Raw genomic sequence first — 18578 nt, 5'->3', positions numbered from 1 at the left:
ATGGGGATTTGCGCCTCATACATCATTTATCATAACCTAATGAGGATTCCAAATAAAAATTGATCCCACTGCATGTCAAATATTCCAGTATCGATGAAGTAGCAGACATGATTTCAAAGTAAGGGTAAGACTTTCTTATGGCCAAGTCAGATATTAAGTCCACATTTAGACTCTTACCTATCGCTTCAGGTGATTTCGACTTGTTGGGTTTTCAGCTAGAAGGTTATTTTTATTTTGACAAAATCGTCCCATTTGTTTCGTCGATCAGTTGTGCACTATGGGACAAATTTGCTCTTTTCTTGCATTGGCTCACTCAACAACACACAGGTAACAACCATATTTTACACTACCTGGATGATTTTCTCTTCTGCGGACCTAGACAAGATGTGGTCTGTCAAATTTATCGGCTTCCTTGAGAATGATTGTATCTTCATTTTGTAAGTTTTTAAGAGCTTTCTTCTGTTTAACGTTTAAATTATGTTTCACATGATTTTTGTTTTTCAATGAAGATTTTGTAGTTTTCAGACTATCAATGTACTCATCAAGATGTTTGTTTCGACCTTTTTGTATGGTTGTTCCTTTTTTTGTTTTGAACTATACAATTTTCAACATCTAAGTGACGACAACTTTTATGTAAAATTACCAGAAAATCCCGACAACAAAATCATGAGAGATTTGACGCCTATGCAAAAAACATGAACATTTATTGAAAGATAAGGAACTGGACTATCTTACAAATTTTGAAATGAAAACTAGTAATTTTTATGGACTTCCTAAAATACATAAAAGTAATCATATTAAAACCGCCATCAAAGATCAGAATCAAGCATATATTACTACTACTGAACCCTTGGATCTGAAGCTTCGACCAATTGTTGCAGGCCCATCATGCCCAACACATCGACTGAGCAACTTTGTGGACATTTTACTTAATATATATATGTGGAAAAAGTCGCTAGTTACATTCGGGATAGCATGGATTTCCTCAACAAAATTCCTGAAACAACAGCCCCAAATTTTCTTCTAGTTACATTATATTTACATTCCACTTATATTTTGCATGTAAAGCTACCGCAGATATAGCACCATAACACAGACAGGGTACTAATAGGTTAAATCACGAGTTTTAATTGTGACGTCACAAACGTTTAACGCTGCTAAATACAACGTCACAAGCGAAAATCAAAGATCACGCTTGTGGCTGTTACTGTGGCTCTTCCATTAATTTGAACTTACCCATAGGATAATACAATAATTTTGAGGTATAATTCGCATTTGCGTACAAGACAAGCAGGTAAAAAAATGTAAATATAAGCATTAAATCCTTATTTTTTGAAAGATATAGTCTCATAACTGCAACGGTGTGTGCAAACAAATTTTCATAACGCGCTAACGCGCGTTATTCAATTTGTATGCACACACCGTTGCAGTTATGAGACTATATCTTTCAAAAAAATAAGGATTCAATACTTAAATATACAAATATTCCTCATTATTTTGGATTACAAGCTATAAATTGTGGATAGAAAAACACCCAGAGCTTATTCCGGGATACTTTTCACCTGACTTCATTTTAGATTCAATACAGTTTATTTCGGAAAACAATACGTTTCATTTTGATGGAGATTTTTACAAACAAATCAAGGGAACACCTTAAACATTCCTGGAAGCGATATTTAGACGACTGCTTCATTTTCTGGGAAGAATCCGAGGAATATCTTCATGAATTTCACAGTCTTCTTAACTCTTTAAATCCAAATATTCAATTCACCATGGAATTCAGTGATTGTTCTATTTCATTTCTGGTATCATGGTTTTAAAAAACCAATCAAAAATTTCAACAGATGTTTATTACAAAACCACGGACACTTTTCAGTATCTAAATTTTAAATCCTGTCACCCTACGCACACCAAAAGAAATATCCCGTACAATTTATCAAGAAGGATTTGCACTATTGTTAGTGAAGAAAAAAACAAAGATCGAAGATTGATGGAATTAAAAATGTATCTATGTGCTCAAAATTATCCCGAAAAACTAATAAATTCGGCCATAGAAGAAGCAAAGAAAATACCACAGAATATACTTAGAACAAGCAGAAAAAAGGAAAAAGATTCATTTTTAATTCCTTTTGTTACAACCTACAATCCCAAACATTTTAATATATTTCAAGAAGCAAACAAGAATTTTTCTATCATTGAGCGGGATCAAGAACTTCAACAACTAATTAAAAAATCTGACCTACTCCATAGCCAAAGACAACCACCAAATCTGAAGAAAATATTAACAAGAGCAAAATTCCATTCAACACCAGAAAAATATGATGTTTCCAAATGCAGAGATTCCAGGTGCGGCACGTGTCCTAATCTAAAGACAGGAGATTCTATTTCTTTTAAATGTGGCAAGACTTTTTATGTTAATGAAAATATGTCATGTAAATCCAAAAATCTGCTTTACTCTATTACATGTAACCATTGTGGCGAAAATTACATCGGCCAAACCGGAACACAACTTACCGCCCGCATGCGCGTCCATCGCCAACAGATCAATGATCCCAGTATCAGAAACACCCCATGCAGTGAACATTTTGACAGATGTGCTAAGGTATATTATGAAGTATTCCCATTTTATAAACTTAAAACCGATTCAACCGCCATGAGACTTGTGAAAGAGAACTGTTTTATTAAAATTATTTTCCCAAAAACTCAACAAACATTAAATATCTGCATATATAATCATCTTTGTTCTAACCAGTCTTTGTATTTGTACATTGATTGATGTCGTTATGATCATATTGTGTCTAATTCAGTTTCTCGAACTTAAACGTTTTATATTGTATTATGACGTCATGGATCTATTCCTTCCCTGAAAAGACTCTCGTTACATCATGACGTCATAGTTAACGTTTCTAAGGAAAACAATTTCATAACTTATGTACGTTCACCTGAAGAAGGATGTAAATGCAGAAAGCGCTGGTGAATAGAAACTTTTTTCTTTTTTAATTATATATATATATATATATATATATATATATATATATATATATATATATATATATATATATATATATATATTATACAAATATTGACTGGGGTTGAGGGCAACATTGATTATATTAGCCCCCGAGGGACGAAATATTGCCCGACGCGAAGCGAAGCAACTTGCTTTTCATTATATTACACCGTTTGAGAGAAATGGAAGGACATGTTTTGAAGTTACCCTATAAAAAATGTTTAGATAAAATATAATACAAGAAACAGCGGTTTTATATCAAATCGATTTAATATTATCATACACGTACATGTATACAAATGTAAAGAATAGATTATAACAATGACAACATGTGTGGGGATTTAAATCGCTTAAAGAAATTTAGCATTTTATTCTAGGAAGTTTAAATATTTTAAGATCAATTATATGGCCTCTTAGACTCTATTATTATATCTACCTATAAGTATTACATGTATAACACAAAAAAGCCAAATAAAAAAACAACAAACAAACAAACAAAAAGAAGAAGAAAAAACCCAACAAAAACAGAAAAAAACAAAACCTAAAGCATATATAATCGATTACACTAGTGACAATATAGTAACTAGTGTAATTAAAAAGTCATGTGGCCATTTTGGTAAGCACCATTTTTACCAATTCAGAATGAAATAATTGCATACCATATTTGTAGTCATGTACACACTAGAACACTACTGAAAAATACTTCTTTTGGTCCAAGTAATGCAAGAAAAAAAAGCACAGAAAAAACCCCAGATCAAAATGATTACTAAGGAAGAACCGAGTTACCAGAAAATCCATACGCTTCCGAATATGCTACTCCAGCAATCATCAGACCGAAGCGCTCACCGTTCACCGTAGTAGCCGTGAGTTCTCCTTCCCTCACACGAAGTAATCTGACGTTGTACGTTACGTTACCAGCGGATACATTTCCTTCAAAGACTACATCGTCCATGTTAATAGTTGTGTTATTTATGCGGAATGAATCTTTTGTAGAATTCTTCATCATTATATACGTATAACTACGATAATATCCGGCAGGTACGACTATTTTATAGTAATCAAGGTATTGGTTCAGTCCTGGTACGATTGTCATTGATGGGTCACCTAATGACGAGTTTTTTGAAGATGAACAGAAGGCTGTAACTAAAATAGGTGCCTTTGATTCAATAAAGCATATCTGACTGCTAGATATTTTAGTGTCAAAAGAATCAAATTTGTTCATGTATCGAGTTTGAGTTACAGTACCGATCATATAGGCAATGTTCGCGTTTTCTACCGCTGTGATACGAATAATAGTGTCTCTGACATCCGAATTCGGAGGTACTATATATGTACTATCTACACTGTCAGTTGGCGGTAATTGTTCGAAAAAAAAATCAGTACCATCAATATAAGCAAGTTTATTGGCATCATTACCTGAAAAGGCTGCGATAGGAGCCGAAGATTCAATAAGTGTTCCTGTTAAATCTGTAGTGTGTTGAATTTGATATGTTTCAAAGGCGTCAAGCGTTAAATGAAATACATCACCATTATAATATGTGTTTCCTTCAATATTCAGTGTCAAGTTTCGTTTCATTTTAAATGTTACTTTAACGGCCGTTTTGTCTTCAATGGCAGCCACTGCAAATTGACTTTTGTAGTAATCATCGTATGGCTCTGTTGAGATAACTAAGTATTTGGTGGACAGTTTATGCAGTGGTATATTTTTGGTGCTTCCGGCGGAATTCTCTCTATCATTGTGACTTATGACAGAAACATCTTCAGATGCTTCAATCAACACCGACTTCACTTCTTTTTGGAAGCTTTTTAGTTCCACTTCTCGTGGCAAAATTATGCGTACACTTGAGAGAAAAGTAACATTTCTGTCAACTTGGGACTTTAAGGAAACCTCCAAACGTGGTGAAGTTGTGAAACTTATTTGAACACCTTTTTCAGAGGTCATGTAAACGTTGTTCGTTGTTTCGTAGTTATACATAAACAAGATGATAAATCTTCTTCCTCTGCTTCCTACAAAGTACATTGCAGGCTAGGTTAAATCATTTTGATACGACTTTTTTGTTTTTAGTTTAGTGTCTATAAGTGTTTTGTATTATCAAAATAACCAGACACAGCTTTCTATTAAATTTATGTTATAGTGGAGTTCGAAATTTGTTTATATTATACATGTATATACATAAATGATTACTATTTGAAAGGAGCTCAAGCAATTATTACAGTTTAACTTATGTATTATTACCGAAGGAAACATTCTGAGTAGATATAAAATATAATGTTGTAGACGCTTGGGAGTCAATTGTTAAAACTAGTGTTTTGAAAGAAAATAATATGGTTGTTGAATTAATAGTTAAAGCAATCCGTAACAGAGATTGTTAAAATTTGTAACTACAAATAAAGTTGGCATAACTTTGGACGTATTTGGAAAGCGATAATGCTGCGCCTCTATTATCAAAAAGGTGGTTTTAAACGTAGAGTGATTGTAGTAAACGTTTGAACCTGAATCACATCGTGTCAAAATCTAAATTTTCTGAAAAATTCAGCATTTTAGCTACCATTTTCCAATTGTTTTCGCAACAGATTGCAAGACGGGGGAAACCTAGCATAGTTGTTACTTATGATTTCGCAGCATTTAGTTTTGTATTCTAATACAAATAATTGTCACACATACAAATCCATATCAATTATCTATAATGTGACTTTTGTATCATATTACAAGCAAATTGAAATCAGACCGTTCATAAATGTATATGTACCAATATTTATACTGACTTGATATAGGGCATTCTGTATTTATAACATAAAGCACGATTGTTCCTGTATTTTTTTCAATAATCATACATTTAAGTGAAACAGAAAAAGAGCAATATCTTAAGGTCAAACGACACGTTCCTCAATTTTAGATAACTTTTTCCAGAAATTTGTTGATGGTTTACTACTACTTGACAAGCTTTCTTGCAAAAAATTAGGGTACCTTACCATGGATTTCTGCAAAATACTAGAGTATGCAATTTCCTATGTTATCTTCTTGAAAAAAAACACTTGAATTGCTGATATGAAAATAAATACATCTACAGCAGAGCAAAATTGTCTAAATGAGAACTATATCTCCGCCGGGGCGGGGCTTTGAACCCACGATCTCTAGAACCTATAGGTTCTGGCAGTGAGCGACCACGGTTCCAACCACTCGACCATGTACACATATAACCAAATTTAAGTAAATTTTGATCATTTTTAAAGTAATTATAAAATGAATATTTTTTATTGGAACTCTTTATTACGAGGAGATACAAGAAAGATTTTCGAGGAACGTGTCGTCTTACCTTAATAAAAATTATTTTAATTTAAGCATATTTACCAAGAGTTTTATTCTGACCAGACATTGGATTTGGTGTTGTCAGTTTTTCCATAGATGTCGTCGAGTCTGATGATTCATGAAAAATAATAAAGATATTTGAGAAATGAAAAATATTATCGCAGAACTTTAAACATTATACGTGCAATCTTGGTTTCAAATTGATTAATAGTTTATAAAGCTAGGAATACCAGAATTCATACTTGTTTGAAACTATTGTTTTCTCATAAATCTTACAATTTCACTGCTAGGATTATATTAGGTATTCAAGGAACATATTTTTTATTTTCATCCACTCAGTATGAGTATCACTATTTCGTATGGAAATTGATTGCAATTCAAAGCTCTGTAGAAACTGACAAAACTGAAATCTACGCCACGTTTATCGATTGGTTGAAACCTTAATCAACCTTTGAAACATCCAGGACAACACTAAATATTCATGGGGATGCCAAGATCAAACTCCCATAAAAGACGATTTAGCTGTTTCTTTTATATAACGAACTAATATGCATGTATAATAATTTAGTTGATCTTACTTAATTTTTAGCTCACCTGAGCCAAAGGCTCAAGTGAACTTTTCAGATCACAATTTGTCCGTTGTCTGTCGTTGTTGTCGTCGTCGTAAACTTTTCATATTTTCATCTTCTTCTAAAGAACTACTGGGCAGATTTCAAACAAATTTGGCACAAAGCACCACTAGGTGAATGGGTTTCAAGTTTGTTCAAATGAAGGGCCACGCCCTCTTTAAAGCGGAGATAACTGAGAATAATTGAAAATTTGTTGGTATTTTTCAAAAATCTTCTTCTCAAAAACTATTCGGCCTGAAAAGCTTAAACTTGTGTGGAGGCATCCTCAGGTAGTGTAGATTCATGTTTGTTCAAATCATGGCCCCGGGGGCAGGGAGGGGCCACAAGCGGGGGATCAAGTTTTACATAGGAATATATAGAAAAAATCTTTAAAAATCCTCTTCTTTAAAACTATTCGGCCAGAAAAGCTCAAATTAAAATGTAAGCATCCTCAGATAGTGTATATCCAAGTTTGGTCAAATCATAGTAACCTGGGGTAGGGTTGGGCCACAATGAGGGGATCAAGTTTTACATAGGAATTTATAGAGAAAATCTTTAAAAATCTTCTTCTCAAAAACTATTAAGCCAGGACAGCTCAAATTTGAGTGCAAGCATCCTCAGATAGGGTAGATTCAAGTTTGTTCCAATCATGGTCCCCGGGGGTAGGATGGGGCAACAATAAGGGGATGAATTTTTATACAGGAATATATAAAGACAATCTTTCAAAAAAAAATCTTTTAAAATCTATAAGGTCAAAAAAGCTCAAACTGGTATGTAACAATCCTCAGATAATGTACATGTAAATTCAAGTTTGTTTAAATCATAGTCCCTGGGGGTAGGACGGGGCCACAATGGGGGTTGATTTTTTTTATATAGAGAAAATCTTCAAAAATATTCTTCTCAAAACTATAAGACCAGGACAGCTCAAATTTGAGTGGAAGCATCCCCAGATCGTATAGATTTAAGTTTGTTTAAATAATATTCCAGGGGTATGGTGAGGCCACAATGGGGGATGAATTTTTACATAGGAATATATAGAGAAAATCTTTTAAAAAATATTTGGTCAGAAAAGCTTAAACTTGTGTAGAGGCATCCTCGGGTAGTGTAAATTCAAGTTTGGAAAATCACAGTCCCTAGTGATAGGGCGGGGCCGTGATGGCGGAATACATGTATATAGAGAAAATGTTTAAAAATATTCTGGGAAAGTTTTCGGTCCAAAACTCAGTACTTAGTGTGAAAGCACAGGTTATGCAGATTTACGTTTGATGAAACCATGAATCCCTAGAGAAAAGTTGGTCCACGAAATTTGGAGGGGGGGGGGTATATAGGGATAGAGAAAAATCAACAACAACAAAAGGGGCTTGGTATTTACCAAAAAAAGAGAGGTGGATAAAAATAGGCAGATTTTCAATTTTTTTAGCAAGATTTACTGTACTTAGTTATCAAAATAATTTGATACTGTAATGCTAATTTGATCAGAATTAAGACAACTGTTGCTCAGGTGAGCGATGTGGCCCCTGGGCCTCTTGTTTAAAGATGGATTTATAAGTTTCTTTGAAAAAAAAAGATACACATATAAACATGAAATGCCTTTTTGATGATCCAAGCGGGTTATGAAGGTTGAAATCATTGCAAAAAAATAAAAATAATAATTGTATTTCGGCAAAGTCGCAAAATTCATATCTTATGATGTGTCAAAAGAAAGCATTTTATTTTTAAAAATTCCCCATTAAGCAAATAATGTTCTGTTGAAGAAAACATGGATTCAGTGAATATCCTATGCATATTCATAAGAGTTCATTTATCAATATAATGAATTTTGCGTATAGCAAAGTTAAGCCACTGGTCCTAATGACTTCATTTTAAGTTCCGATTACTGAGTGAACATGGGTCTAAAGTTATAGTAAGCGACTGTTTGATTATACATGTACATACACATTGTATCCATTTCGTTTGTTGTTGTGTGTAGATACTTGTATATCCTGTTTTATTTGATTGTGAATATCTAATCATATTATATTGTTTAAATTGAGAAAAAGCCTGAAACTAACAAATGATTTGCAAGATATACACAACAGTCGTGGTCTATTTCTAAGTGCATGGAAAGCATATCGGTTTCATATTGGTTTATTTCGGTACATTGGGGTAATTCGAGTTATTTGCGTAGTACTAACACGATTAAAAATAAGAGATATTTTTAAAAAAATATATAACTTAATCAACTTTATCACCTGTTGATTTAAAATAACAAAAGACAAAACTCGATGAGCGCTAACTATTATGTTGTATTTAATGGTGCAGAAGGATCAATACAGTGAATACCTCTTAATAAAAAGTAACGAAACCAAACTTTTTGTTTTCGAGGGTGAATCAATTGCAAAAACCACAACGATAAAAACAGATATTGAAGAATAAGTGGGTATAGAATGTCTGGTAAAGTTTATTGGTTTCCTTTGGACTGAAATGTCACACTTTCATTTGATTAAATATGACACTTGACTGCCGGGTAAATCTTTATGTCCGTCTGGTTAGAATTAATATTCGGCAATATGACCTACTCATCTCCATGTTTCAAAATATTGAATACAAAAAATGGTGTAGAGAAGATTTTTATAACTATTCTAAAGTCGAAAATGAGATTTTGAAGAAATCGACTTTTTAAGTTGGAAGATGTAAGCTACTTTTATATCTGGAGTTTTTGAAGATCATCTGATTCGGTGTTTGTGAAAATAATGTCTAACTTGATAGTCCTTAGCGGAAAACAAAACACTTTTTACGTTTGTTACTGACTGACTACAGCAATATATCGGATTGATCAGTCCCATAGACGGTTTGGCCTCGCCTTGCCGTCTATGAAACTGATCAACCCGATATATTTCTGTTGTTCTAATAAGCAATAATTGCACCACACCGTTTACCCCACGCTTTGTTCTGACCGGTAGGATATTCATAACAGCAAATGTCAGTGCATAAATTACAGTAGTAAATTAATTCTGTACATAATAAGCGCTATACCGGTATCTCTGCAATTATTCCTACCCATAATAAGCGCTATACCGGTATCTCTGCAATTCTATGTGCAGCGTTATCTGCGACCTAATGACGCATCTAGTACAATTATCTGCGGATAAACAGAGGTAAAACGGGGTCGACTAATGCATTGAAAAAATAGTATCTAAACCTGGTCTACAACGTCTCGATCAATCATTGATACATGTATATCAATGAACTCTACACTGGCATTTAATACAAATGTATAACGCCTATTTGAAATGGAATCACGGAAAACATAAGCAAGTACATACATTATTTTGAATCGTTTAGTTGTTTATAGATCGAAATGTGAATTTAAAAATGTTGGATGATCGGCATTTTACCCATCACATATGCCTTAAACTTTATACATGTATGTAACATTTTTGCATGTACTATTTATTAGCTAGAAATCAAAATATTTTAACTTTGAATTTTGAGTTTGTTTCAATATCTCTTTGCAGAACTTGTATTCTACAAATTGCCAATATAATCATGTAGTCTTAAACACGCTTATGTCCTTGCCGTATTGAAAGTTTTAATGGACTCTTTACTACAAATATAATTACTCCTGTTACAAAATTTCACAATTACACCACCTTTCATTAGGGAATGAAAACTCATTATCTGATTATGATGAGGGAATCAAATACGGTCGGGAGTGATCAAATCCAATAACACCCGACCGCATTTCATCACCTGAAAAGATCTAAAAAAGTATTCCTTATTTCTTTCATTGATATAAATTTAGCAACTGTACGATTAAATGTTGAATTATTCATTAATAAAATAATTAAACTTCACTTTATAATATCTGTAAAGTCCAACACAGACGAAAACACTGGAAATGTATTTATAACGTCAAATAAGTAGTGTCTCAGCTAAAGTATATGATTTTAGAACAAATGCACTTATACTTTTTTGCTTGAATTAGCTGTGGTGCCTTAATTAGTTAGAACAACTTTTCTATATTTACATGTTCGATTGTTATTACAAAAACAATGTGCTTCTTTTAGGCATTTCGTTTAATTCGCATTATGCGATTATCTGTATTTTCTCTTTACAGGGCGCCAAAAAAGTTACTTTTTTACATATTTGCTCAATACATGTCATATTTTGACTTGTATTGATGAATGTTGACTTCATGTCAGTTTTGTTTCTTATTGACAATGATCTTAAAAACCAGTTTATTACATTGTAAAAATAAAATCTTTGTTTTGGGGTATAAAACTCATCTTTTAATTCGTCTGACTGATTAGAAATTTGAATATGGGACATGAAGCTCTCTTGAGTCATATCCGACGTAATGTAAATTGTTTTATCTTATGTTAAACATTCAACGCATCCATCGGTATTTATTGTTTTTAACGATTTAATGATTATAACGTCCTCAGAAATATGATATACCTACCAATTTTGTTCGGCCCTTTGTGTGCTTTACCTGCATTCTGCATCTTCTTTGTCGGCTGTAACTCACTATTTTGTATTTTTTTGCAAACAAAAGATGCAGTTGGTGACAACTGACATCGAAAACCCGGATAAAAATATGTGGTATACATTAAATTGTACATTATGAAATTAATAGTATTATATAAAAAGAAAACTTAATAGCATTTAACCTACCTGTGCAAATATCTAGCTCCTTTTTTAAATTGTTAACTTGGTTTTCAAGGAAAATCTCTCGTTCTAGATAATGATAACACATATTTAGCAAAACATTTAAAACGAGCTTAATAAAAGGTGTGAACAGCTGATCAACAACTTTGATGTACACATTATCTCGCTCAGATCTTGTTGAACACTTCCTTGTTTTGACTTTTGGCTAGATTTAAATTTCTTCAACATTCAAAAGGTCTTCATTTATTAGTAAAAATAACCGATATGACTTTTAGAACTCAATAACTGGCGAAAGGCAAAAACAATACAAAATGATTTTTGAAATATAAATAAAATGCGGCTAAAACTAAAATATAACAAAAAAGTTTTAATTTTGCCATAACTCTTCGTTAATGTCAAGACAAAAAAGTAATTGTAAACAATATTTTTTGTCTCTTAGAAATAAATATGTGTTTAAAAAGATCTTATAATACTTCAGTTATGATTTCAAATTGCGGTACAAAAAAAAAAAAAAAAAAAATCAACAATAAAAAAAACCCCCAAAAACCACAGAGAAATAAAGTGCAAACATGCATTTTAAATAATCAAAATCATAAATTAAAATCAATGCACATTCATACATTTTCTTGCATGCATGTTTACGAATTGCCCAAATGTGTGCATATACTGGTATACTATACTAACATATTCTCAGAAACAAAAAAAATACCATGATATGTTTAATAAAAATGCGTTTTGCTTTGGTTTTTTTTTCCATAATAAAAGGCAGTTGTACAAAACAGATCTCCCAATTTATTTTATTTTTTGTGAGTTTATGATAGCAAAGTAAACCAGTCGCATTCACATATTGGCACAGTATCAACTATTGTAAAATTGTTCTAGTTTACCGTAGAGTTTTTGGTAATAAAACTCTGTCTGCCTAGTTGCGACTCGGTCTTCTCGGTTGTTTTCGTATAAAGGTTGGCTACTGATATCACCACACAGAATCATAAAAAATATAGTCTTAAACATCATGGAACAAGCTAATTTGTCCATCGTTGTTTTACAACTGAAACGCATCAATTAAAAATATTGTATAAATATTTACATATTTAGTGAAAATTTTTATTCCCTATATTAATTAAGTGTGGATAATTTATACTGTATTTATATTTTACATACACGAACTGTGAAAACGAATACATTTTTTCTTGAACACATCTTCAATAGTCAGTCAGAGTAAAATAATAAAACTTTTGCAGCTATATTACATCGTGACAAATAAGGGACATCAATAGATAATGTTCGAATATTGCAACAGGGAGATAACGAGAGAAAGAATGATAGATAGAAAGAGAAAGAGAGAGACAGATAACACACAAGAAATACTACAACAAAAAGCATGCCGACACTTTAAACAACGTAAGGAAGGTACATGTTAAATTAGGTGTGCAGCCAGGAAGAACTAATAATGGTGTTAATCTTAAATGCAATCATGTTTAAATACCTTCCAACACATACAAATATGGCGTTTGTTATGTAAGGTACACCCGCCATTTGGTCATTTAAAGTATCCAATAGCATTGAGTCAAATTGTAATTACAAATGCAGAGGGGTATTTAATAGTTATATACAAAAAAATATGTATGCATACACGAAAACCATTATTGTAACTCTAACTCCATATAACATCAAACTCTCTCTCTCTCTCTATGTAATGTAGAAATAGTTTGAATTTACAAGACCCTTCAAACGATATAATGAAAAATGGACTGGTCCCTTCCCTAAATGGTTCTAACGTCTTTTTTAGCTCTTTACTTTGTAATAGATTATAAACGTAAACATGTTTATCTTACAGTTATTTAAGACTTACAGTATAATGAATTTCTCATGTGTTACGTAATTAGGTTTTTTAGGGGTCAACAGTCCAAAAGTTTTATCACCCTTTTCTCAAAAAGGGAAAATATTTTGAAATGCAGTATAGAAGAAAAGATGTACTCAACAACATGAAACCTTTAAAGTTTGGTTCAGCGGCCCCAATAAGGAGATAAATGACCAGCCCCTAAAACTTTTTTCTCACATATCTCAGAAACGGTGACGAATTTCTAAACACTTGTTGAACAAACTGTAATAAGAATTTAATGACCTTTTATTTGATATCAAGAAAAGGGGTTCAAATTAGAGAACAAGAGGGGTCTTAATGTTCTCAACAAAAGCTCTTACACCTGACACAAAATAGTATCTGACCCTTAAAATGTGAACCTTGTTTATCTATTTTAAATCGTGTTTAGCTGTCAAATATCAAAATTAAGATCGAACATATATCTCAAATCAGACGGAAGACCTCCTCGTTGCTCGCAATGAGATTGTGTCTACTTTATATTATTATTAAAGTTATACACTGATTCTATATTAATTTCTTTAACTGTATATCCCTTCATCCTAAAAAAAGAATGTAAGAAGTTCCGATATATAAAATCGATTAATATTTGAAATTCAAGTGCATTTATTTTTTAAATCAGTATAAAAATAATCTATTTAAAAATCAATCATTTTAAATGCAGCATTATCCTGTGTAGAATGATATTATTTATGTTGGATTGATATATTGTATGTGTATAGGGATTAGTTAAACTTAATGATAGTTTTTTATTATTACCGGACTTTATAGGTACCTGAAATTAACACTTGGTGTAATCAGTCTGTTACTGCAAAACGCCACATTATCGAGCGGATATTTGTCTATGAGGCCTATTCTAAGATTGTCTTTGACGATTTATTTATCTAAACTTGTGATAATTGTAATTCAATCCTTTGAAATGAATGTGAATAAGATGTTAAAAAAATAATGTTTATTTTCAATTGTTAGAAAATAAATTCAAATAGTACAGAAACCGTACAACCGTATGGAACGTGTTTAGAAAACTATGGCAGCGTACTAGAAGCGTACCGTACAGAGCGAGAAAGGTATCGTATTGTACAAACCGTATAGCGTGTGAGAAGCGTGCAAGAAACGTACAGCTGGTATGATAGTGCATTTCAGAGTCTGTAACATATCACATTTCTGAGGACTTTATAAAAAATGATTACGTAAAAACCAAATCATAAAGGTAGATATGCATGTTTTTTCTTTAAAAAATTACCCTCATTGATTTACGTTTACGCAGACTTACTTTTTTGTAGTAACGTTGAATTTATGGCAGTATCTTGTCGTGATGACTTCGCCAAAATACGTACAAAATGGATCTCTTATTGGTCTACCATGACATATGTGGGTATTTAAAAAGTTATTTTGTCTTCCTTGTTGGACTCTACGTTGGTATTCTTTGCAAAAGGCTCACAAAGCAGATGACACTTAAACAACACAAAGAAAACATAGTTTAAAAAAAAAAAGGGAAATGTTTTCATTCAAACTGTTGAAAGAACAATTTAATAACATGACCAAGATATTTAAATCATAAGTCTTTTTAAGAAACCGCAACGATAAAGATATGATGCTATATAATGTCTCTTTAAATCCGAATTGAGGTATTTTCTTACTCTTCTCATGTTCTCATATCTGATTTACATAGATCAATAAAGCCCAATGTCGGGAATACATTTATTTAACAATGATATGCACGTTGCGTAGACACATTTGCGTGTAGTGCATCAGTTCTCTCCTGATCGATATTCTAATAATATCCTTCTGATCACCTACTTTTATTCACAAAAAAATCGTTCAGGTCTGCATAGATCCGATAGAAAAAAAAACGTCAGATAAAAGGTCATTTCTTGTCGGTCATAGAATGTTGCTTAACATTGTAACCTAGACTTGTAGAAACATGGGAATGAACATTAATAACAAGTAAAGGTACATATGTACGCTACGAGATAATACATTTAAGTATGAATCATGCCCCCAATCAACTATAAAATATGTGAACATTATCACATCATGTAACAAAAACTAAGTACATAAACATAGCATGCAGAGTTACATGTATTTGTGCAAAAAACATAGGTCTAGCGTCATGTAATTTTATAACAAATTGCAAAAAAAAAACTGTAAAAAATGAACACAACCAAAAACGTAAACATAAAATGCTGTATATCATTAAAAAACCCACCTAACTGACCAGCAGATCATAACCAAATACTAGACATAAATGAGTACCGTACATACACCATACCAGAAATCAGTACCCGTGAAAAGTACCTACATGGAGGGCGCTAACCCCCCCCCCATTTCCCCTTTCCTTTTTTTTTCTGCTATTAATATATGACATAATAGCACACATTAACAAGGTTGTTGCATGTTCAATAAGCAATACATATGAATTATGTAATATATTGATATTCGGTATTCTTAATTTAAAAAAGTTAAAGTTAAGATTATAAATATTTGTATGTCATATTTTAGATTTTTATATTCAAAATGTAGTATGTAAGAATGTTCATGTCACTGAATAGTTCATGTTCATATACTGATGAATAATTTATGAATATAATTCTTAAACTAATTTTAATAACACATTTTATGAAGAAGTAATGAAGATAAAATTGGACAATTCCTGATGTGTTTAAAATTATGAATATTCATGAATGTTTCTGTTTATGAACTATTTATGAAAGATGATAATCCATGAAGTTCATCAACTTCTTTTCATGAACTCATATTCATGAATCAAATTTTTCAATTTTAACTTCATACATTTCACGAACATGTCCTTATCAAGTTCCTGAATATTGTTTATGAATTATTTCAATCAAATCGTGATACGTCATTTTTCACCAACAGTGATGCTATTATAATATGACGGGTTTTAAAACCAATTTTGTCTTGAAAAATATTCCCCATTTTTAAAACTGATGACTGAGTGGTATAACATGTTCTTTTTTATTCTATAAAGTTAACCTACATTCATTGTACATGTGTAAGACCCATTGTTTCTCATTTTAGTAATTTGTTTTAACTTGTCTTATATTAATTGCTATAACGATTTTTAAAAATTTTCCCCGTACTCCCTCTTCCCCAATTCAGCAAATGCTATCAATGTTTATCTTTATTCACATGTTTATTAACGCACAAGGGTTATTCAAAAATAATTGTGACAACGCAATTATGTCCCTTTTTAAGTGACGAATCAGGAAGAAAATTAGCAAAAACATTAAAGAAACCACAATAGATAATAAAACAAAGTAAAATGAAAAAAAGTAATATTTTGTAAGGTAAATAAATAAATTCATGGCCGGGTATCAGGTGCAGGCAAAAACTCGAAGAATAAGAAGACATCTTCTTTCTAAGTGTCTGTAGAGTTAAAGTTCATGAGAGAGAAAATAAATTAATATAATTATATTCCTTTTTTATTCTATTTATCGTTAATCAAATTTCACTAGTGTTTGAATTAAAATACGAATATGGCATAAATATATATTAACTAAACAATCGAAATCTGACAGCAACAGTACTTGCATATTGAATTTTGACGTCAAGGGGGCGTACCGAATATAAACCAAATTGGTGGCAATCTCGGAAAAATACCTTTTCAGGCCTGCGGACTGCTTAAAAAACTATACGATGGCACGGAAAAAAGAAAGTCAGTTTATTGTCTTTTTTTCACTGATTGGTTAACTGGAACTGAGACAAAAGGACTAATTTAAAATATCAATTATTTTTAACACACTAAGCGATGTCAACAGATAAAAAATATGTACACAAAATGTCTGAAGTTTTATTTCACAGTAATTATGACTCTCGGTTAGAAATAATTCGATTTGTATTTCTCACGAAAATCGAGAATGGAGTGAATATGAAACATTTCACCTCTTGAAATGTAAACAAACGATGGCAAATGATAAACAAATTTCCATTTCTTTGTAAAGTGTTTAAAACATAGAAGCAATGAGAAGCGTTATAATAACATTGTGATAAGTTTACAGTTGGCCAGATCACTGGGCGAAGGCAATTCGGTTCAGGAATGCCTTATCATGCCATGGACAGGAAACTCTTCACATTGATAAACACTATCCTGATGTAGGTTTTTGTAACATATCAAGGTTTTATATTTTCCCCCATGGATATAACGGTAAATGTCTCAATAATTTTTGAACAACCCTCGTACAACAGTTTACTATTGACCTTTTGATTATTTCGATGTGGTTCACTGACCCCGGCATTACGTAATGCAAATAATGATAATATTAAAATGTATATCAACACCCACAATTATAATAATCTGCTTATAAGGACATGACCTGAAATTGCATGCATTGTCTGATTATAATCTTTAACAAGATGTGTAGAAAGCAATCGCATTTGTACATATAGAGTACGTTTATCGTTTATATTTGGACTGATATACTACATGTATTATATGTTTTTTTAAGCTTTTGAACTAGAATCAACATTTTGTACGATGCATTTACTACTTTGTTATTTCATATGCAAATTCAATGCACAATGACCCGCTTCTTGTAAAGAGTTTGTATAATGAAGTGTACCGCACTGTGCTACCAGCTGAAGGATAATACAATTTTTTGTGTTTGCCCATTACAAAAGTAGTAAGATCTTGTGCATAACTCATTTATTCTACTGATTTGTAACCATTCAGTTTGATAAGTTATACTGGAAGCAGAGGATTTTCTTAAGTGTATTAGTCATGTTTAGTTCATCTTGTGCAGAAATTACTAGAAAATTCGTACGTTTAGTCAACTGTTACTCCAGCATACGTCAATCCAAAGCGTTCACTCTTCAATGAAGATGCTGTAAGTTCTTCCTTCACAAGACCCTATTGATCTAACGTTGTACGTAACGTTACCACATTTTATCTTTCAAAGACTACATTGCCCTTGCTTATAATCGTGCTATTTATATGAAATTCGTCTTTCAAAGAATTCTTAATCATTTTAGACGCATATAATCGTCACATCCACCTGATTCGACTTTTCAAATAGTTATCGAGGTAATTATTAAGTCCTGACCCCAGTACGACAGTCATATATAAGCCACCTAACGATGAACTTTTGAAATGTAAACTGA

General features: G+C 32.1%; 1 protein-coding gene across 1 annotated transcript in view; it reads right to left on the bottom strand.

Moving 5' to 3' along the window:
* Positions 1 to 18578, bottom strand: part of LOC105332273 (ficolin-2) — an 82024-nt gene that overhangs the window by 36189 nt on the left and 27257 nt on the right. The window contains exon 6 of the mRNA XM_066067175.1: positions 6363 to 6428. Coding sequence (XP_065923247.1) covers positions 6363 to 6428 — 66 coding nt within the window. The remainder of the gene's footprint in view (positions 1 to 6362; positions 6429 to 18578) is intronic.

This window comes from Magallana gigas, chromosome 1 (assembly GCF_963853765.1).
Source record: "Magallana gigas chromosome 1, xbMagGiga1.1, whole genome shotgun sequence".
Classification (NCBI taxonomy): Eukaryota; Metazoa; Mollusca; class Bivalvia; order Ostreida; family Ostreidae; genus Magallana; species Magallana gigas.
The sequence above is the reverse complement of the archived record's forward strand: the minus strand, read 5'-3'. Positions and strand labels throughout refer to the sequence as shown.